At 42.7% G+C, this 24,045-nt stretch overlaps 1 protein-coding gene across 1 annotated transcript in view; it reads right to left on the reverse strand.

The window, feature by feature from the left end:
• Positions 1-24,045, reverse strand: part of COL4A6 (collagen type IV alpha 6 chain) — a 337,408-nt gene that overhangs the window by 167,617 nt on the left and 145,746 nt on the right. Inside the window, exon 5 of the mRNA XM_055564756.1 lies at positions 21,828-21,911. Coding sequence (XP_055420731.1) covers positions 21,828-21,911 — 84 coding nt within the window. The remainder of the gene's footprint in view (positions 1-21,827; positions 21,912-24,045) is intronic.

The following is a 24,045-nucleotide window of genomic DNA, read 5'->3' on the forward strand; positions in this document are numbered from 1 at the left end:
TTGTGTGCTCAATCATTCAGTCATGTCAAACTCTTTGTGACCCCATGGACTGTAGCCTGCCAAGCTCTTCTGACTATAGGATTTTCCAGGCAAGAATACTAGAATAGGTTGCATTTCCTCCTCCAGGGGATCTTCTTGACTCAGGGATTGAACCCACGTCTCTTGAGTCTCTTGATTTGGCAGGCTGATTATTTACCATTGAGACACCTGGGAAACCCTGTTAAACAAAAGTAGGCCTAAGAGAGTATAACAGGGACTTCTCTGGACGTCCAGTGGTAAAGACTCTGTGCTTCCAAAGCAGGAGGCACAGGTTTCATTCCTGGTTGGGGAACTAAGATCCTGCATGTTGTATGGCATGGGGAGGGTGGGGGTAAGAGGGTAAAACAAGTTAGTTTTATAAGTCTTTAAGACCTTCAATGCAAATTCAGATCACTAGTTGAGAAGAGATTTTGACAGGGGAACTGTGTGTTGTATATTCAGATGTATATGAAGGCAGTGTGGGGGGAGGAAGGTGGTTGCTAGGGATACCAAAGCCATCAATCCCATGAGAGATAAATGAGAGGAGGGCAAGATGTGGAAGAGAGAAACAAGAAAGTTACAATTTTTCGCTTTGGTGTCCCTGTTAGTGGAGCCTATAATGGACTATGGTACAAATAAAGGACCAGCAAGGGGATAGAAAGAGGTACGGGTTTGTGGCCCAGAGAGGTCAGCCTTTGACTCTCAGCTCCACTGCTCACCTGCTGTGGGAACTTGGCAAAAAACTTAACCTCTCTAAATCTTTGTTTCCCTATCTGTAAAATGGGGTTTAAAAGAAATACCTACTCCCCAAGGCTACTGTGAAAATTAACTGAGACAGGGTGACAAAATGTATGGAATTAGAGTGGTGATGGTTGGGCAACCATCCATGATATTTATAACTCATTGAAAATATTAAATGAGATGACACATATAAAATACCCAGCACAATGCCTGGCACAGAGTAAAAACGTTTTAAATGGTAATAACTACTATTATCTCATTGTTACATGTTATTTTTGCGATGACAATGATTAAAAAGATGACAATCATTTTCTCTGATAGCAATTCCTATATCTTAATAGGGAAAATATGTCTCTGTGAGCACATTAGTCAAGATGAGGAGATGAGTGGGTGGTTTCTGGATACATTTAGATCACAGATGGGATTACTAGGCTAGGAGCTCATTTGGCATCTATAGGAGACTCAAGGGACTCGGGGCAGTTGGGTCATCTTTCCATAGTGAATCACAACCCCCCCACCCCCCAAGGGCTCTATCAACACTTCTTTCAAGAGCCTGGCTATCTGTGGGCCCAGATGGATATTGGAGGATCTTTGACAAATAATAATAGGACTTCTGAAAGTCGCCAACAGCCCAGTCAGTTGGAAAATCATGGTGGCCTTTATGTCACTTGTGTATTTATTAAGTGCCTATAGGAACCCTTAAAAAACAAGACTGTTCAAAAAGTTTAGCAAAGTTTCAAACAGTTAATTTTTAGAAGATCTTTGAGTTGATGGCAAGTTCAAACTCAAAGAAAATAAATGCTGATTTGAAAATAAAGTTGTATTAATATAATTCCTTTTGAAGTCAAAGGTTTGGGGTTCATGGATTAAAAAAAAAATCTTTGGTCAGTTGATGTAAACCAGGTTACAATTTTTCTCTGCACCTGGGCAGGTCCCATCTGGAAAGTTTCAGATAGGCTGACCCATCTGTAAAGCACATTGGTTACTGCATATGAGCTATAATGCAAGTGAGCAGGAGTGTAGGTTTTGGATGGTCAGGGACTGAAGACATATGGGTTTTATCCAATAGTATCTCTTAGGGTCCAATCTGTGGGCATTCTGTTTGGAGTAGATGGTGAAGGAAAGAAAGGAGCAGCTGTGACGGTGCACATAGTGTGGCCGAGAGGAGCTACCTCATGTCCAAGGTCAGAAGCATAAGCTGGGAGGACCCCATGCCCAAGGGGCGGTGGCCAAGAGGAGTTACCCAACTTCTGAGGTCAGGGGCAGTGGCTGAGAGTGCCAGGCTGCGATGCACAAGAAAGGCCGAGAGGAGCTACCCGGTTGTGAGGGTGTAGGAGGGCCTAGAGGAGCTATTCCACATTCAAGGTCAGGAGGGGTGGCGGTAAGGAGATACCCCTCATCCAAGGTAAGGAGCAGCAGCTGTGCTTTGCTGGAGCAGCCGGGAAGAGATACACCACGCCCAAGGTAAGAGAAACCCAAGTAAGACAATAGGTGTTGCAGGAGGACATCAGAGGGCAGACACACTGAAACCATAATCACAGAAAACTAGTCAATCTAATCACACTAGGACCACAGCCTTGTCTAACTCAATGAAACTAAGCCATGCCTGTGGGGCAACCCAAGACGGGCGGGTCATGGTGGACAGGTCTGACAGAATGTGGTCCACTGGAGAAGGGAATGGCAAACCACTTCAGTATTCTTGCTTTGAGAACCCCATGAACAGTATGAAAAGGCAAAATGACAGGATACTGAAAGAGGAACTCCCCAGGTCAGTAGGGGCCCAATATGCTACTGGAGATCAGTGGAGAAATAACTCCAGAAAGAATGAAGGTATGGAGTCAAAGCAAAAACAATACCCAGCTGTGATGTGACTGGTGATAGAAGCAAGGTCTGATGCTGTAAAGAGCAATATTGCATAGGAACCCAATGTCAGGTCCATGAATCAAGGCAAATTGGAAGTGGTCAAACAAGAGATGGCAAGAGTGAACGTCGACATTCTAGGAATCAGCAAACTAAAATAGACTGGAATGGGTGAATTTAACTCAGATGACCATTATATCTACTACTGCGGGCAGGAATCCCTCAGAAGAAATGGAGTAGCCATCATGGTCAACAAAAGAGTCCGAAATGCAGTACTTGGATGCAATCTCAAAAATGACAGAATGATCTCTGTTCATTTCCAAGGCAAACCATTCAATATCACAGTAATCCAAGTCTATGCCCCAACCAGTAACGCTGAAGAAGCTGAAGTTGAACGATTCTATGAAGACCTACAAGACCTTTTATAACTAACACCCAAAAAAGATATCCTTTTCATTATAGGGGACTGTAATGCAAAAGTAGGAAGTCAAGAAACACCTGGAGTAACAGGCAAATTTGGCCTTGGAATACGGAATGAAGCAGGGCAAAGACTAATAGAGTTTTGCCAAGAAAATGCGCTGGTCATAGCAAACAACCTCTTCCAACAACACAAAAGAAGACTCTACACATGGACATCACCAGATGGTCAACACCGAAATCAGATTGATTATATTCTTTGCAGCCAAAGATGGAGAAGCTCTATACAGTCAGAAAAAACAAGACCAGGAGCTGACTGTGGCTCAGATCATGAACTCCTTATTGCCAAATTCAGACTTAAATTGAAAAAAGTAGGGAAAACCACTAGACCATTCAGGTATGCCCTAAATCAAATCCCTTATGATTATACAGTGGAAGTGAGAAATAGATTTAAGGGCCTAGATCTGATAGATAGAGTGCCTGATGAACTATGGACGGAGGTTCATGACATTGTATAGGAGACAGGGATCAAGACCATCCCCATGGAAAAGAAATGCAAAAAAGCAAAATGACTGTCTGAGGAGGCCTTACAAATAGCTGTGAAAAGAAGAGATGTGACAAGCAAAGGAGAAAAGGAAAGATATAAGCATCTGAATGCAGAGTTTCAAAGAATAGCAAGAAGAGATAAGAAAGCCTTCCTCAGCAATCAGTGCAAAGAAATAGAGGAAAACAACAGAATGGGAAAGACTAGAGATCTCTTCAAGAGAATTAGAGATACCAAGGGAACATTTCATGCAAAGATGGGCTCGATAAAGGACAGAAATGGTATGGACCTAAGAGAAGCAGAAGATATTAAGAAGAGGTGGCAGGAATACACAGAAGAACTGTACAAAAAAGATCTTCATGACCCAGATAATCACGATGGTGTGATCACTCACCTAGAGCCAGACATCCTGAAATGTGAAGTCAAGTGGGTCTTAGAAAGCATCACTATGAACAAAGCTAGTGGAGGTGATGGAATTCCAGTTGAGCTATTTCAAATCCTGAAAGATGATGCTGTGAAAGTGCTGCACTCAATATGCCAGCAAATTTGGAAAACTCAGCAGTGGCCACAGGACTGGAAAAGGTCAGTTTTCATTCCAATCCCAAAGAAGGGCAATGCCAAAGAATGCTCAAACTACTGCACAATTGCACTCATCTCACACGCTAGTAAAGTAATGCTCAAAATTCTCCAAGCCAGGCTTCAGCAATACGTGAACCGTGAAATTCCAGACGTTCAAGCTGGTTTTAGAAAAGGCAGAGGAACCAGAGATCAAATTGCCAACATCCGCTGGATCATGGAAAAAGCAAGAGAGTTCCAGAAAAACACCTATTTCTGCTTTATTGACTATGCCAAAGCCTTTGACTGTGTGGATCACAATAAACTGTGGAAAATTCTGAAAGAGATGGGCATACCAGACCACCTGACCTGCCTCTTGAGAAACCTATATGCAGGTCAGGAAGCAACACTTAGAACTGGACATGGAACAACAGACTGGTTCCAAATAGGAAAAGGAGTATATCAAGGTTGTATATTGTCACCCTGCTTATTTAACTTATATGCAGAGTACATCATGAGAAACGCTGGGCTGGAAGAAGCACAAGCTGGAATCAAGATTGCCGGGAGACATATCAATAACCTCAGGTATGCAGATGACACCACCCTTATGGCAGAAAGTGAAGAGGAACTAAAAAGTCTCTTGATGAAAGTGAAAGTGGAGAGTGAAAAAGTTGGCTTAAAGCTCAACATTCAGAAAATGAAGATCATGGCATTGGGTGGGGAAACAGCGGAAACAGTGTCAGACTTTATTTTTCTGGGCTCCAAAATCACTGCAGATGGTGACTGCAGCCATGAAATTAAAAGACGCTTACTCCTTGGAAGGAAAGTTATGACCAACCTAGATAGCATATTGAAAGGCAGAGACGTTACTTTGCCAACAAAGGTCCGTCTAGTCAAGGCTATGGTTTTTCCAGTGGTCATGTATGGATGTGAGAGTTGGACTGTGAAGAAAGCTGAGTGCTGCAGAATTGATGCTTTTGAACTGTGGTGTTGTAGAAGACTCTTGAGAGTCCCTTGGACTGCAAGGAAATCCAACCAGTCCATTCTGAAGGAGATCAGCCCTGGGATTTCTTTGGAAGGAATGATGCTAAAGCTGAAACTCCAGTACTTTGGCCACCTCATGAGAAGAGTTGACTCATTGGAAAAGACTCTGATGGTGGGAGGGATTGGGGGCAGGAGGAGAAGGGGACGACAGAGGATGAGATGGCTGGATGGCATCACTGACTCGATGGACGTGAGTCTCAGTGAACTCCAGGAGCTGGTGATGGACAGGGAGTCCTGGCATGCTGCGATTCATGGGATCGCAAGGAGGCGGACACAATGGAGCGTCTGAACTGAACCGAGCCATTATTTACTGTCACAATTGGCGGTAGTTAATAGCATGAATATTATAAAAAATAGACATTCTATTTTTAATGGAAAAAAGAATCTTGGTTCAAATAGACTATTTGGTTATTATCTCATTTTCACTCAAAATGCTGCCAAATTATGTTATTAGAATGATCAGTAACACCTAATAGATGTTTTGAGTATTCACAAGTTTTCTAATGCAATTTGGACTGTGTACTTTTTCTAACGGTGATCCCTAAGTGTCCAAATTTTCAGGCTAATATAAATGCCACTTGCAAATTTGTACAGATTCTAATAGGAGTTGATTAGTGTACAAAGTTGTTCAAAGTTCAAGACGACTGAGAATGAAGTTCAACCAGTACTATGAGTCAAGTGAATTTATTTTGCTTACTCTGTCAAACCCAACAGATAAGCCCTGTTCATGCTAACATTTGGCTACAGTCCTGCTTCTCCCCCATACCTGGGAGGGAAGGAATTGAGATGATTAATGGGTGAGAACTGCTACTCCCTACCTTTTATGATCCCATCATTTATGAAGAGGGGAGTAGACATGGCTTAAGTGTGACTCCCTTCGCATGCCTACAAGACTCTAGCCATCCACCCCACCCCCAATCAAGCTCTTTCAAACCTGTTTCTCCTCTAAGGCCCTGCTCTAGGCTCATGCCTTCATCAGCTACTCTCATCCATAGCAAACTGTTTTCTGGATATATATATCCAAGTTTGGATATATACTCTTCTTTATTGAATAAAGCTCCATATAAGAAAAGATCAAGATAAGCTAAATGTTAATCCATGCTCACAAGGCTCACAGCCCGGGAGGGGAGAATGATAATAATAGCAAAAATATCAGTGGTAATAATTGCAGTTGTATTGGTAACAGGGGCCATTTATTAAGTGCTTGATGTGCACTAAGTAGTTTATATACATGATCTCATTTAATCCTTATTATAAATCAGATCAGATCAGATCAGTTCAGTCGCTCAGTCGTGTCCAACTCTTTGCGACCCCATGAATCGCAGCACGCCAGGCCACCCTGTCCATCACCAACTCCCTGAGTTCACTGAGACTCACGTCCATCGAGTCAGTGATGCCATCCAGCCATCTCATCCTCTGTCGTCCCCTTCTCCTCCTGCCCCCAATCCCTCCCAGCATCAGAGTCTTTTCCAATGAGTTATAATAAATAGTTTTCATTAATTCATTCATTCAACAAAACAAAACAAATCAGACCAAGTCCCTCTCCTCTTGGAGCAAAGCTTTCTACATCGAGGTAGGTGGAGAATCAAAGGAGTGCTGTCTTGGAAGCCAAGCAAAGAAAGTTTTTCAAGAAAGAAAGAGTGAAAGCCGTTTCAAATTCTGGTGGCAGGTCAAGTAGACAAAGACTGAGAGATGATTGTTGGAATTAACAAAGTGGATGTCATCGGTGACCTTTATTAGAGTGGATTTGAGAGAGAATGTGAAAAGTGGACATTTTGAGTATAAACAACTATTTCAGAGAGTTATGCTGTAAGGGGAATAGAGATACGCACAGATAACTATAAGAGAAGGTGGAGTTAAGGGACGGTTTGAGGAACTAATAGCTAATAATTAGTAGAGCACTTTGTGCCGAGCACTACACTAATTGTTTGTATATATTTTAGTCTATTTAATTATTATAACAACCCTGTGGGATAGTTACTGTTACTCCAGGTCACAGATGAAGAAACTGAAGCTCAGGATGATTACTTGCCTAACACAGGGTTTCCTAACTTTGACATTATTGACATGTTGGGTCAGATAATTCCATGTTGTAGGGGACTGTCCTGTGCAACATAGGATGTTTACCAGCTTCTCTGTTCTCTATCGACTAGATGCCAGTAGCACCCCACCAGTTATGGCAACCCAAAATGTTTCCATACCTGGCCAAATGTTCCTTAGTTGGTAAGACTGCCCCTGGTTGAGAACCACTGGGTAAAGCTTACATATCTAGTAAATAATAGAGCCAGATCTTAAAAGACGGGCTTTTAAAAGATCTGGTTCTAAAACCTGTGCTCTCAACCACTGTAATTTCTTGTACTACCAAGATGGAAAATTTTCCCAACCCTGTCCTGAGTACCTGTGGATCCCTGGGCAGTGGGAAAAATTTCTGGTCACTGGGGTGAAGGCATACCTGCTCACAAGTTCTGTGGTTCAGGATTGCAGCTCAGATAGTCTCTTTCTCTCTCTCTCTCTCTCTCTCTCTCTCTCTCTCTCTCTCTCACACACACACACACACACACACACACCTGGCCTTATAATCAAGGAAAACTCCCTAGAGTTTGCATCTCTTCCTCACTCTGGACCCCCATACGTAAGATTAAATGGTTGGACTACAGGATTCCTGAGGCGCTTTTGGCTCTGCCATCCTGGACTCTAAGGGACCCCCATTTTTTCATGAGAGGGCCTTTTATTGCGAGGGGGCAGACAAGGGATACTTGAGGACTTTCAGTTTGGAAGTTGGTCCAAAGTTCCCAGGTTGTCTTTGTTTTCCTGTTTGCTTCTTCCAAACTGGCTTTTCCCATTGCTAAATGCCGGCGGCCACTGGATTTGGGCCATGTATGCGGTGGGGTGGTGGGTCAGTGGTTCAAGGCTGCCCTGGGCCGCCCTCTCTGGCTGCGGAGGCAATTCTGTGTCTCCTGCCAGAGACACCATCTCCTCCGGGCCAGGCCAGCCTCCTCCCCTCAGAGGCAGCCTTGTGAACCAACCCCAGAGGTCCCCTTGGAGACCCAGCCACCAGGCCCCTGGGGCTGGCTGGGTGTGGGAGTGGGAACTGGGCTGGGAGGGCCCTGAGGAGCAGGAACTTCTGGAGACCTTGTGAAGAGCTGGTGCCAAACCCCAGGATATCAAGTTCCTCTGGGATAGCTGGGCATGAGGGAGATCCTGTGGGGGCTGGTCAAAGTGTGGGTCTGGGGGCTGTTTGTCGTTAGGCTGTAAATGAGCCTATGGGGAAGGAGGGGGCCACACTGCATGCTCTGCTTCCTCCAAGGGACCTGGGAGGCCTTCAAGCCTGGCTCCTCATTTCACACAGGATGAGATGGAAGAGACAGGCTTCCATCCTGCTCTTAGAGCTAGAGCTAGGTTTGGACTTGATTTGGTAGGTAAAATTCAAAGAGAGGTTCATTTTTCTTACTCTGGTGCCAGTCACTGGAGGCTTGGGCCCAGGTGCCAGTATTGGATTTTATGAGTTCATTAAACTCTGTTGCATGCCTCAAAAACCAGCCCACTGTTAGGCATGGTGGGACTCCTGGTATTTTTGTGCTGCTGAGCCTCTCTGAGTCTGTGTTTCTAAGGGTGTGTACCCTTAGGGTTTCTGAGGATCAATATTAATATCTCTGTGGATCTACAGGTTTAGGTAGATTTCTAAATTCATGGAGTGTCTAAGTGGGTTTTAAGAATAATAAATATTGTTCTATATGAACATGTGTGGCTTTTCTATGTGTGTTCAGTTAATCATTCTTCAAGTGAATTGCAAAGGCTGTGTTTAACCCCTGGCTCACTTCCCTTCCTGAGCTTTGTGAAGTTTAAGGCTCTGTTCTTATAGCACAGGGGCCCTGTCTGGGGTGCCTGTTTAGACCTGTCTCTTCCTTTTGTTTGCTTTCTTTTTGTCTCTCTCTGGGGAAATCTGGCTCCTGAAACCTGGTTACCCCTCATTCCATTCTGGGCCCCACAGCCTGTTTCTCCCCAGCTCCCTGGTTTACTCATAGCTTTATTGGCATTCCCCCAGCAATATATGAAGGGGGCTGCAACCACTGACTGGTGTCAGATCCAAGAGGAACCCAACTAAAGCAGTGGAATGCCAAGTCGCTCCAATTACTTGAACTAGCAAGGACATGTACAGGGACAGAGACCATGGTTTCTTTGATATGGCTCATAACCAAACATATACATTAATCTTCCTGGGGTCTAAAGGGATGAGCATTTTTTCCTTTGGCTTTTCAAAAATTAAGGAGTAAAACTTAACCATCCAAAAACTGTAAAAGCTGTCATTTGGCTGTAAGCAAAATCAAGTGCTAAGTCCACAGAGCCTGCTAATGTCCCAACTGGTAATTCAGGATAAGGGTACCATTCTAAGGGATTCTGTAGATTTCTCTGCTGACCAAGCTTTAAGATCTATCTTCTATGAACCAATGACTTCTTTCTTTCATGATTCCTCAAACTCTACCATTCACTCATAACTCCCACAATGAAATGTATCAAGTAGGAAACAGAAGCTCTTTCAGAACCCACTGAGCTGGCCTTTCTTGCTGGGCATTATAGTAACTGTTGGAGCTTTTAGCATCTGATGAAGAGAAGCATCATACAGTCATTTCTGTAATCAAAATAGGATCATTTCAGTGCTGCTGATTCCACTTGGTTTGGGGATGAGTTTTTCGCAGTTGGGAATAGCAGGGACTAATTAATGGAGATACTGGTTTCCAAGGAGTTAGATGAATGTGGTGGAAAGGAACTAGTACCATCTTCCAGTTAATTAAAAAGATAAAAAGGTGATGCGTGTGTGTGCGTGTGCTAAGTCGCTTCAATTGTGTCTGACTCTTCGCGACCCCATGGACTGTAGCCTGCAGGTTCTTCAGTCCATGGGATTCTCCAGGTAAGAATACTGGAATGGGTTGCTGTGCCCTACCTGGGAAGCCCCAAAGGTGAAGGTGATACCTTCACCTAAAATGAAGACAAGTCCTTGTCATCAAATCACTCCTTGAATGTGTATATGTCTCTGTGTGTGTATTCAAGGTTGCAGAGAATCATTTAAAGAAAGATAGGATCTGAGCAGCAGAAAATGCAAAGTTTCCATTCTGTTGTGCTAGGGGATTTGCGACATGCCTCATAAGCTCTAAAAATAGACAGCATTCTATCTGCCTATCGTGTCTCTAACTCTAAGCCATTCTGCACAGCCCCCACCACATTCATCTTCCTAAAGAAACATTTGGCAAAACTAATACAATTATGTAAAGTTTAAAAATAAAATAAAAAAAAAAGAAACATTTTTGTCATGATAATTTAAAAAAAGAGTTTGCTTAAATTCATTCCAGTCCATACCAATACCTCCTTCTGAGGACTTGTGTTCTGCCATTCAGACTTTCAATCAGCTGGTGTAGTGCTGTATAATTAAGGGCTGTTGCTGTTGCTAGCTGGTGTGTGTGTGTGTGTGTGTGTGTATATGCTCCTTAAGTCTGGTACTTGTAATATGTCTATATTCTCCAGAGAGCAACACAATGAGAAAAATAAAACATAGAGCATAGTCTAGGACCTCTACCTCTGTAAGTAAAGGTGGTCATTAAATAATTGGCCATCTGCTTTATTTGTTAAAATAAAAGCTCTTTTGAAAAGATGACAGCGAGGCAAATTTCTGCAAAGCAATGCACATTTTTTCCCATCAACTTCTATAGCTTAGGAGAGATGCCATGCAATTAATTTTGTTAAACATTCTTGGAAGACTTCCATTAATGCAAGTTTTCTCAGAACAGACACCATATTATTTCCTTGACATATAGTTGGTTGTTTCATCTATACACATTTCTAACTCCATTGCAGAGAATTTCTATACAGTGAGTGGCCTACATAAAGGAAAAGGTCTGTTTCAGAGCTGTAAAAATTGATGTAATGCCTCAGAAGACTTGTAATCACAGATGAAAACCAGGCTTTCCTTATGCATGGATTTCAGTTCTTGTAACTTTTAAAAGACTGAGATACTAGGAAAACATTTTAAAACTCAGACAAGGATATAAACAGATGCTATACATGCGGTCAGGGGTTATTTCTCACGAGGTGGGGGCAGGATGATAGATTTGTTGATATCGGGTCTACATCTCTTTGGCAGATTTTCTCCACTACAAGTATTCTACCATTCATAACAATCTGACCATGATGAGCTCAGCTGATTACGGCCATGAAATTAAGAGGACATTTGACATGGTAGAAAGAACACCAAACAGGGGGGATAGAATAATTGATTCAAATCTGCTATGCTACTCACAAGGGACCTTGGGAAAGTCTTTTCACCTCTCTGAAATTGCTTCTTCCAAAAGTCTTCATATTTAAAGAGAGGGAAAGAGCATTCATGTACATGCTGGGAAAGCCTTTTATAAACTATGATATGCCACTTGGGGCTTGGATCCAGTCTCCCAGGTTTGAGATTTTATAATCTTAAAATTTCTTTGCTGTCTCACTTCTCCCAACTCCTGACATCCCCATTTCTTTATTTTCTATACAGTTGTTAAGGTGAGGCTCTAAAGTTGGTTGTATGGCTGTCTTCCTGGTTACATGCTTTTCAGTTAAAAAAATATAGCATGCTTTATATGTGTACACACTATATTATTAGTAATTATATAAATTATATACACGTCCTATTCTGCATATATGTATATATGTACACACATATATATTATGAAACACACACAATAAATAGAAAATGAGATAAAGATGAAATATATAGTATGTCAAATGTCTTATTAATTGTGATGTGTTCCTTGGTGGCTCAGAGGTTAAAGTGTCTGCCTGCAATGTGGGAGACCTGGGTTCGATCCCTGGGTCTGAAAGATCCCCTGGAGAAGGAAATGGCAACCCACCCCAGTATTCTTGCCTGGAGAATCCCATGGACGGAGGAGCCTGATGAGCTACAGTCCACGGGGTCGCAAAGAGTCGGACACGACTGAGTGACTTCACTTTCACTTTCATTATATTATTAGCTAATATTTCAAGGCAGCATATGCACTTAGGGCAAGATCTTTCATTACTGACAATGAGCATAAATCCATATTTCATGTAGTCTTTTTGATTATCCCTGAATTACTTTTTCGCTGACTTCTTGTCACATATGATTAGCTTGTCATGGGTTTTCCCTCACAGTGAGGCTGATGGAAAAATTCATTCGAGGAGTAAGAGAAATGTGAGCGCTGCCATTTTCATGTTCTTACATTATTAGCATTACCTTCAATACATGGCTTATTTGCAGGAATCTTCTTAAGTCACTTGCCCATTTTGTGAGGGTTAATGTAGTTAGACAGTATAATCCAGAAATCCACTTACCTGGACCCAAGGAGATAGCAATATATCTGGTATACATTCAGGAAAAAAAAAAAAAGAGTAAGGGGCCCAGGGTCAACCCTTCCACCTGTGGGCTCCCATTCTTCCCTCAGAATACCTTACAAAGCATATGCAACAGAGGGTACCAGTGGCAATATGTGTATTACATATTTGAAAGGCTGGATAGTAGTGATAATAACAGCTAATATTTAGACAGCTCTCAGTGTACTACACACTGTTTTAAGCACTTTACATAAATTAAATCATTTAAATCCAAATCTTAGTTTCTTTCTGGACATTTTCAATTTAAATGGAAATAGGAGTCATAATATTTTCTTTTATGCTGATTTTACAGTGGACTGATTGTGCCAACCTCCTCTTCCCTCACCCCCACCAATTCTGGAGACCACTGATTCACATTTTGAGATTTAGAATCTCTGGAGAAGTGCAACTCCTCTGTAAAGTACATCTCAGCCTCTCTTTCCCATCTCCTGCTACTCTCATGCCTGCTCCAATAGAAGAAAAAACTGGGACTGGTGACACAGGAAGCAAGCCCAGGCAACTGAAAGCAGAGGGAAGTAACTGAGGTGAGGAGGCCATGGCAGGGAAAATGAGAATGACTGATGGAGAGCTAGTGATGCTAGAGCCAGAGGGAGGGAAGCCAGGAAGAAGAAAGAAGTTAGAGATCAGAAAACAGCAAGAAGAGGAGAGAGGATTACAGTAGGTCCATTACATATGAACCTTCATGTTGTGAACTTTCAAAAATGCAAACGTGAGATACATCAGCATCAGGTGTAAGTGAAATTGCAGCTTGCCCTCCATCTCTATTGCTGGCTATCCTTCAGCTCTACCATCTCCCACCTCCTCTCCCTCCTCTAGTCAGTAACTCTTCTTACCTGTTCACTCCATGCCAGGCCCCTGTATGCCAGCTGTTGTACTGTTCTACTGTACTTCTCAAAGTACTGTACTGTAGGATTAAATTTTTTTCTTTATTTTTGCTTATCTGTTTTTTTATGTATTATTTGGGTGAAAAGTGTAATTAACCTATGACAGTACAGCACTACATAGCCAATTGTATTCTTTGGGTACCTAGGCTAACTCTGTTGGACTTATGAACAAATTGGACTTACAACGCACTCTTGGAATGGAACTTGCTTGTGCGTAGGGGATTTCCTGTATATGGCTGGGGAGGGAAGAGGAAGGCAGACTCCGGGAGGAGAAACCATGTCACACATCGGCGGGTGAGATGCTCACCCATGTCTTGATATCCAGTGTCTCTGACATATGGCTGAACAGGGCAGCACAAGAAACTGAGAAGTCCCTAAAGATTCGTGCACACTGCTCCTCCCTAGGTATTCAGGATAAGCTTGCCTCCTCTTATCAGAGAAGCCTACGTAACAGATTCAAGCAATGCAAAGATACAGCCATGCTTAACATAAGGAGTGGGTCTCTAAAGCTAGAATTGCAAACTGGCCAGGCAGGGAAGATATTGGGAGTGGGGGGAGGTTGTGGCAAGGCAACATCCCTGTGAGTCTCTTCATATCACACCAGCCAGATGGCCAAGGAGGAGAGCACAGTGCATTCCTGCAGGGGAGCAACTTTAGCTGTTAGGCGCTTCCAGCATCCGAAGTAAAAAGCCATGGCAAGTGATTTCCGTCTGAGGCAGCTGCCAAGACACCCCTCCAGAAGGTAAAACACTGTCAAACATGGCCCTCCATATCTCACTGCAACACTAGAAAATGCGATAAGACACTTTAGGGGCAAGGAACTGTCACGGTACAGTAACACAGGGTCTGACTTGGATCATCAGAGCGGGTGAGTTCTTTGAGATCACCCCGCCCTAACCCCTCACTTTATTGATGGTTAAACTGGGACCCTGAGAGGGGGGAACACCAGCCTAATGTCATCCAGTTGGCAGAGCTCAGGCCTGGCACTGTTTCTGGGTATCTAAAGCAGTGCCCTTGACTCCACAGCTGTGTATTTATCTCCTCCTCCAGCTCCTTGGCTCCTCTCTAACAGAAACCTCCCTCACTAGTACAGATAATATATTCCATAAATCCCATACTGTCCCTGTGTGATCAAAGAGAGCATTAAGATAACCACAAACATCTGCTGGTCTACAACTGCATCTTGACTCAGGGCAGAGACACTGACTTTTAACATTATCATCAATTATCCTTGACCTAAATAACTATATTTAAAATACACTGGGACGACCCAGAGGGATGGAATGGGGAGGGAGGAGGGAGGAGGGTTCAGGATGGGGAACACATGTATACCTGTGGCGGATTCATTTTGATATTCGGCAAATCTAATACAGTTATGTTAAGTTTAAAAATAAAATAAAATTCAAAAAAAAAAATACACAGGGATCTTTGTGTTTTTTTTAACCTCCCTCCCCTACCTTTAAACACCCAGTGGTTACTTCCCTGCACAGACACTTTCCCGTTACCCCCACAAGGAAGAGCAAGGGCAACTGAAGACCATCAACACTGCATAAGGCTACGAGGCTGTAAGCAAAAGGTTTGGTGGAGAGAAGGGTGAAAGCAATGTCAAAACGAAAGTTTGCGATTATCTTTTACTCACAATTATTCATGAAGAGGTCCTCACCTTGGAAAAAGAATGAATTGCTGGTAGTTAAACAACAGCAGTTTGCCAAGTCTCTGGCATTGCTAGACACAGAGAAAGAAGCAATCAGGCAGAAGAAGCAGTCAAGGTCAAAAACCCAGAGGAGTTAGGTAGAGCAGAATCCCAAAGCAGGCTATGGGAACCAGAGTGTGGGAAGGAGCTGCAGTGAACAGCTTACAGTGAACAGGACTGAGAAGAGCTATGGAAATGACTGCCCTGGCTCTCTGCCTTCTTTTAGCAGAATGGATTCCTCCCTAGAAGAGACTCTCATCTACTTCATAGCAACTTAAGAGCTAATTCAAACGAGCAAGGCTGAAACCATACCCAAACAAATTGGCTGGTTGGTTGGTCAGACCTTTGTGAAACAGTTTGTAAGCACCTACTGCCCCTGCAGAGTCTAAGGACACCAAGTCTTTGCCCTTAAGGAGTTCATAAAGATAATGGAGAGCAGACAAATCATTAGATTGCTGCAGTTCAGGATGAGAAGAGTGGATAACCATTTATCATGGAGAGCTTCTCAGGAGGTGAAGTCTGTTCAGTTTCAAAGGATGGGTAGATAGAAGCAAGTCAGCAGAGAAAAGATAGAGCTAGTGGAAGCACATACAAAGTATAATGACATGTAAAGGCAGTGGCAGGTATAAAACCTGGAGCACATTAAATAGCATAGCAGGTACTGTGGACTGTAAATAGTCCATTTTTGTGTATGGTTTTGTCTTGTTTCTTTTTCTGAAGAGGGAGGCTCCTTGTGATGAAACAGAATGCTGAAGAGAAGTCAAGGGCCTGCCATGGAGGACTTGATAAGCTTGCTAGAGTTAAGATTTTATTGTGAGATCTATGGGGAGCCATTGAGAGATTTTAAGCAAGATGTTCATGATAATATTTATGTTTTACAAAGATGATGACAGCAGAATACAAATGGATGGGAAACAGTGGGACTGGAGGGCGGGAGAGCAGTCTGGAGGCCATTATGGGAACTCAGGCAAGAAACTATATAGCTCTGGATTGAAGAAATAGGTATGGAGAAACGTGGATGGATTTTCTGAGCTTGATTTAGAAAGATAAATAGATGGGATTTGATGATGAAATGGAGGTGATAGCTACTATATATCAGATTTACACTATGTGCCAGTGTTAGTCACTTAGTCATGTCCGACTCTTTGCGACCCCATGGACTGTAGCCCACCAGGCTCCTCTGTCCATGGGGATTCTCCAGGCAAGAATACTGGGGTGGGTTGCCATTCCCTTCTCCAGGGATTTCAGCTACCACCCATACAATGATAGATATTTAGTCTCTAGCTCTAGCTCAGACCTTTATCCATAGCTTCAGGTCAGCACTGTCAGTTTCTTGCTGGATATCTCTGCTTAGAGTTTCACTGGCACCATAAACATGTATCACACAGAATTCAACCAGTAACCCCCACCAGACATGATACTTCCTAAGTCCTACCTATTTCTTCCCCATCTCAGTGCATGGCCCCACCAAGCACTCCATTGCTCAAGTTGGAAATCCCAGAACCATGACTGAGTGACTAACACTTTCACTTTTCCTAGGAGAGAGCTACACTGAGAAGAGAAGTAGGATGAGGATAGAACCCTGGGGAGTTCCAGTCGGAATAGGGAAGAACCGGGAGAGTAAAGCATGATGACATCCAAGGACACAGAGTGTTTCAGGAAAGAAAGAGATGTCTCATGCAGCAGAGAAGTCAAAGAAGATAAGAATGAAAAACGTCCATTGTTTTTGGCAACAGGCAGGCTAGTGTGACCAGTGTGAGCAGTGAGGCCGGCCTGCACAGGGATGAGGAGTCAGTGGGCAATGAAGGCAAGATGTCTGAGCGCAGGTAACTGGAACAAGGTCTGGCCACCCCAGGAGGTCATGCGCATGAATTGCTGTCGCTTTGGACCCACAGAGGTTAAGGACCACGGTGTCTGTTGTAATAGTGAGTCAGGGCATGGGTGTGGGGGAGGGCACCCAGAGAGAAAGGAAAGATGTGCACAGCAATGCCCTGATTCAGGGGGAAAAAAAGAAAAAAAAAGAAACAGCCTCTCGGTAGCCATGGCACCAGTCAGCTGACACAGGGAACGCCAGCTGTTTGCAGGAGGAGAGTAAATTTAAGGGCTGGTGGTGAATGCATCTGAGCTCTGGAATCCATGGGAAACACACTTCGTGCCAAAGAAGCAGCATGATGCAAGCCAGAGATAAAGAATTAAGAAACCTGGGCTGTTTCACGTGAAACTCAGGCTAGCCTCATCAGCTCTCTAGCTAGGACACAGCTTCCCCGGCCAAAAAAGAGGGGCCAACAGCCCTTATCTGGGGGCATCCAAACATTTCCCATAGTTTGAGATTTTCTGCAATAATGCACCCTTAGGTGGCACGGATAAGTAGGAGCTCCCCACTCTGTATGCAAACACCAGAACACTGTTAAAATGGAAAATTCTGAAATGTTAGTAAGGAATAGTAGGCTTAGAATAAAACCAGCAGTCCTGCCTGCTCCCAACTCAGAAAACACACTGATGGAGTATAATGCAGGGACAGCTTTCAAATCCAGGAGGGAAAAAAGGGCAAGGGATGGAAATGTCAACCTACAATGATTTGATCAATCCAATGGCAGAAGAAAAAAAAAAAAATACAACTCAGAAGAATGTTTCTTTCATATCATATGACATCCCTTATATGTGGAATCTAAAAAGAAATAATACAAATGAATTCACAAAACAGAAAGAGACTCACAGACTTATAGAACGAGCTTATGGTTGCTTGGAAGAAGGGATAGTTAGGGAGTTTGGGATGGACACGTACACACTGCTATATTTAAAATGGATAACCAACAAGGACCTACTGTATAGCACAGGGAACTCTGCTCAATGTTATGTGGCAGCCTGGATGGGAGGGGAGTTTAGGGAAGAATGGATACATGTATATGTATGGCTGAATCCCTTTGCTGTCCACCTGAAACTATCATAGCATTGTTAATCGGCTATACCCCAATACAAAATAAAAAGGTTTTAAAAAATAAAATATGGAAAAAAAATTGTTTCTTCCAGATAAAAACACTTACCCCCAAGAAAGAAAGCTGGAAGTCAAAGATTAAATCCAAATTTAAATGTCCAGGGGAGATGGGGAGAACATCTTTACCTAACATTACCAGGCATGTCATTTTTAACTTTGCCATTTTCGGGACCTCCTTGGTGGTCCAGTGGTGAAGACTCCACGCTTCCACCACAGGGGGCATGGGTTTGATTTTTGGTCAGGGAACTAAGATCTTGCACAGCCAAAAAGAAAGAAAAAGTTGCCATTCTCCTAAAGTAGGCTGATTTAGCCACCAACAGGCTAGTGACCTTGGACAAGTCACTTAGCAGCTTATTTGTTGCATACAGATTATGATACAGACCCTGAGAAAAAGATGCATTGGAAAGTACAAAGTGGCGCGGCAACATTGGGCAAGGACTTTTTACAGGTAGAGCATACCTTCGAGAAATCAGTTTGAGATGACTTAAGCCCCAAAGAGTTGGATCCTAGTCACACAGGAGTGCTAGGTGTTGTATAAATGTCTTATTCAGTTCAAGAGGCCTTTGGCAAAGAAAAAATACACACTGCCCAGCAAGCTATGCGCTTAATGTCTCCCCAAGGCAGGAGGCAGGCCCGCCAAAGGCTGTGGCATATCTCAGGGATGACCCAACATTCCGTTCCACTCCCAACCCACAGAGCTTGAGAGGAACAGCTTGAAATCCAAATGGGGCCCTCTTCTTGGCTAAGGAAAACAGTCTCAAATCTTTCTGACATCTGCACAAAAGGGGTACTGAGGGGCTGCCCTGCAAGGTCAACGGTTGTGGGGCTAGTTTAAACAATCCTACTTGGCCCTGGGAACACAGGAGGGTAGGGAGGATGAGTAGAAAGACCTGGCTGCTCGGGCAGCTTCAAGCACTCATGTGCTCTGGATTGGCCCCATGTGCGGTGCCCTCTTGGTCTCCTTGGGAAATAGGACATCCATGCTCTTGACTCAAGAAATACAGTTTAGTTTAGTTCACGAACCTCAACAAACATTCCCAGAAACTTCAGGCTTTCACAAATAAACTTTTAGGAACATATTTGACTGTGTGGATATCGAGTGTTTTAAATATTGAAGAAAAAAGTCTATGCGATGATATTCTATTTTTCTCTGTCCCACGCCCCTTCAACCACTCATGTTTTCAAAGGAAAAGCCAGATGAGGGCCCCAGATGTTTGGAATCCAGATGAGAGTTCCTCACAGAGGAAATCCACTGCCTTCCATCTTCAAAGATCAAAATCTCAGCCAGGGGTGAAACAATGAGGTCATCATAAGCATGTTCGCCTGGTGTAGGACTGACCTCTGTTCAGAATATACAAGAATTTCTACTTTTAAATTCTCCCCAACCCCACAAACAGTTCAGAACTATTTCTCAGTTTCTCAGGGTTCGAGCAACTTCCTACCCCCCACAATCCATCAGGAAATGCCCTTCTGTGTCAAACTTCAAATCTCATCTGCTTCCACTTGAGCCATTTTTATTTGCTATATCTTTGCAGGGGTAAAATAAATCCATAAGAATCACCCCTTAGGAAAATAGGGAGAGGATATGTCCAGAAAATTCACATAAGAGATACAAACATGCAATGAATATGTGAAAAGATGCTTAAGCTTTTATATAGTCTGGGAATTGGAATGATTTTCACCCATATTAGCAAAAATGTCAAGTGCTGGCAAGGGTACAGAAACTTGGGCACTCTTGAACAACAATGCTGACGGGAGTGTAAAAAATTAGAATAGATAATCTGTAGGGTGCTTGTAGCTTTGAAAATTTAAAATGCTCATTGCCCTTATATCTAGTAATTCTGATCCTTTGTATCTATATTAAAAATGAGTACAAGGAGGCCTGTTCATGGATTTCCACTGCAGCACTTTCATTTTTTAAAATAGCAGAAATTTGGAAACAATAAGTGTTCACCAAAAGAGTAATGGCTAGATTAAACTGCAGGGTAGAGGGAAAAGATCTTAAGGATATATCATTTGACCAAACAAACAAACAAAAAAGGCACAGAATATACACATATCGTTATATTTTGGAGAAAAACAGAAAATGAAACTATTGAGTTAGCCAAAAAAGTTCATTCCAGTTTTTCCATAAGATCGTATAGGAAAACTTGAATGAACTTTTTGGCCAACCCAATATTTTTATACATATTCATACATATCTTTGATCACACACAGGAAAGACCAGAAAGACAATTGTGGGACTGCGAGAACATCAAGGAAGATGTTTGCTTTATCTGTGTTGCTTGCTGTTGTTTAAGAACGTATTCACATATTTGTTGTAGAATTACTATTTTTTTCCAAAGCGTTCCCTGATTGTAGATCAGAGGCAAGAACGTGGGCCTCAGTGACTAGAGTGAACAAGACTTCCCTGGGAGACAGCAGTGGGTAAAGTAAATAGGCGAGAAATCAAAAGACCCAGGTAATAGTCTGAATCTGTCATCAATTTGCTGTGTGACCCTGGGAAGTCATCTTCCTTCTCAGAGTCTATTTCCTCTATACAAACTGTGATTAAGATGAGAAGCTCATGAAGATACCTTCCCTTTCTGATATTTTATGATTCTCTGAGTCTGTGCCTTTACTATACAATAGGTCTGGCCCGTTTTGATTTAGAGATGGCTTTTTATACTTTTCCTTCAAATTCTGGCAGAGTTTGACATTTCACTTTCCTGCAAATGGAAGATAATGAAAGAGGAGGTGGAGCGGTCACTCTGTTCTCTGTTCAGCTGTTTTTGAGGGTTTGGTTGACCTATTAATGCTACTTTTCTTTGACAATGTAAGCTCTTAGGCTTGTTTGAGTGTGATGAGAGTGCAGATACAATGCTGGAAGTCAGAAGATCTGAATTCTACAGGGTAGCCATAAATTCAGAAAACATACTAATAGATTGGATTTTATTGTTTTATAGATTGAAGCCCCTTGAATCCTTTGGCTGAGTTATACTGAAGATGCAGGTTTTTTCAGTGCAAATCAAAAATACAAGTCAAAATACAAGGGCAATACATCACATATGCATAGAGGATTGATAGAAATGCTGTGTCAAGGCACTGTGTTCATTGCAATCTGCACAACAGTTTGAACTGGGCTATTAAAGGACAATGTATTGAATAAATCACATAATGTTATGCAACATGTCCCATGCTTTAACATAATAGCTATAAATCATTCTTTATGTATAGTCACCTCTATTTTTAGACTTTATGGCTACCCTATACCCTTGATTTTGGATGAATCACATCCCTAGTCTGGAGATAACAATCAGACCACTTGTTCCCCAGAGTGGTAGGGAAGGACCAAGTGGATATAAATGAGCTATGGAAATTTACATGTATCTACAAACATATCATAATATGCACAACCTAATTGCCTTTTGGAAACACTCCAGATGAAACCTGGAGGAAACCTTGGCATTGAGTCAATGAAAGAAACCTCTTCACGGTCCCTCAGAGATTGACCGATCTAGTTCTGTCTATCATTAGTTCGCAAAGCTCCTTCCAGCTGGTCCTCATCACTTTGCTTGCTCCATGAGGTCACAAGAGTAAATTCTAAGCAGTTTAATTCTAAAGAAAACATACACACTTCAGAAATCGGCTCCTGTGACTATTTGTCTTTCAACAATGAAAGCAGCAACTTACTCTGGCTCCTTTCTCAGGAGAGCACTTACAGCCCCCACTGCAGTCTTGGCCCCCACATGGCTTCCCATAGGGCTTCTTCTCTCCCTATTAAAAAGAAAATAAAAAAAAGTTAGTGCACCACGTGAAGCAAAAAGCAACGCTGCCCAGGGAGCATAATCCGCGGCCACACTCCTACTAACCAAATAAATCAGAGCAGCTTAATCATCTCACTTGATGGTGTCATGAGTCACATGAAATAAAAAGTCATCTTAAGCAAGCACCCTTTTAGGTCACGTCTAAGCCTCACTAAAGCTTCCCAGATGGCTGAGTGGTAAAGAATCCTTCTGCCAATGCAGGAGATGTGGGTTCAATTCCTGGGTCGGGAAGATCCCCTGGAGAAGGAGATGGTTACCCACCCACTCCGGTATTCTTGCCTGGAAAATTCCATAGATGGAGGAGCCTGGTGGACTATAGTCCATGGGGTTGCAAAGAGTCAGACATGACTTAGCAACCAAACCACAACATACCTCATTAAAGAGCCAGTTTGATAGCTGGTTGGGGAACTGTTGCTTAAATACTCGCTCATCGGTAGACATTCCAGTCATAAAATACAACAGCATTTCTCTATATGTGGCTGGAAATAGACTCTAGACATACCCTGTGTCCCACTGGACATATATCCTTGCACTCACTGAGAAAGCAGTGGCTGTAGCAGAGAACTTGAGAGAAATTCAACTGCCAGCAATGTAATGATAGATGAAAATGCCCACCTTGCACTCTGCCTTCAGAATTGTTTTCTTCAGGCCCCACTTTCAGCACAGCATTCAAACCTTACAGTGACACCCCTGGGCCCAGTTAGTCAGATCCAAGTTCCTGAGGTGATATTGTACAGTATCCCCTCAAACTCTCCAACTTTCCTTTTCCTTCTTTGCTTTATGATGATAATGCTTACTAGCTGAATTTCTACAAGCCCCTGCCCACTACATGACCTGCCAGGTGCTGACCCTCTCTGCTTTCTTCTCCTCTGCTCTCTCCCTGGCTCACTCTGCTTCAGTCACACTGGTATTCAATCTATTCACCTGTTCTGCCTCAGGGCCTTTGCCCCAGTTGTCACTTCTGCCTGGAATGCTCTTCCCTGAGATGTTTTTGATAGCTGGCCACTTTTTATCACCCAAGTCTCAGTTCAACTGTCTGTTCTCAGAGAGTTCTTTCCTTGCCACTCAACCCCAAGCGGCCCCTAGTTACTTCCAATCATACCACAATGCTACCTTTCAACATTAAACATTCTGTCTCTCCCCAGTAGAATGTAAGCTCCATGTAAGTAGGGACCTTATCTGTGCTGTCCAACATTGCATTCCCAATGTGACAAATGTTTGATGACCTCATGGAGCTGGAATTTGAACACAGGTCTGGCTGACTTCAATGCCTTGATCTTAATCCTTATGTCTTAGTGTTTTCTAAGTCTTCTGTCTCAGTGCAAAGACCCTCAAATCAGGAAACTGCCATTCTGACCCTATCCACCTTGGGGAAAAAGCAAAACATAAATTCTAACTATTATCTGAAATAAGAACTTTATCTCTGGGATGGATTTAGTATCATCCAACTTTTTTTTGTTTAATGTTGGCTGTTTTTTTTTTTTTTTCAAAAGAGAAAGGCATATTTATGAGCCAGCCTCACACTTAATCATTCTTGCCTCTTTGTACTGTGAGCCTGCCTTTTCCTGCTTCCCAGGGAGCACTGTGAATTTCTCAGATGGTCTCTTATCTCTTTAGACATTCCCGCAACCCTTTATCACCACAACACCTCGGTAATAAGGTAGTGATGGCAGAGCTATGACAAAATATTGCTATTTTAGATTCCAAACACCTTCCTGATATGAGATATTTTATCTCTCTCCTATGCCTTTGACATGGTAAGTGCTATTGTACACTTTCCAGTTTGCCCTCCACTTTATGGTATACAGGACAGGCAAGTTTTCATGAGGGTGAGATCAAGAGGTGCCGTGGGAGGCAGAAGCTGCAGGCTGGGATGGAATAGAGAATAGGGAGACAGCAACACTGAACTGAATCCTCACTGATGCTGTGCTCCCTTTGTCTAATGTTGAGTACTATATTTCCTGGGATAATGGATCATTTCTATTGGCTTTTCCATATAGTTCTGTATTTTCCAAGTAGTCTTCAATGAACACACATAATTAGTAAGAAGAAAATAAAACCAGTATGTAACCAGATAATACATT

The sequence above is a fragment of the Bubalus kerabau genome, chromosome X (genome assembly GCF_029407905.1).
Source record: "Bubalus kerabau isolate K-KA32 ecotype Philippines breed swamp buffalo chromosome X, PCC_UOA_SB_1v2, whole genome shotgun sequence".
NCBI lineage: Eukaryota > Metazoa > Chordata > Mammalia > Artiodactyla > Bovidae > Bubalus > Bubalus kerabau.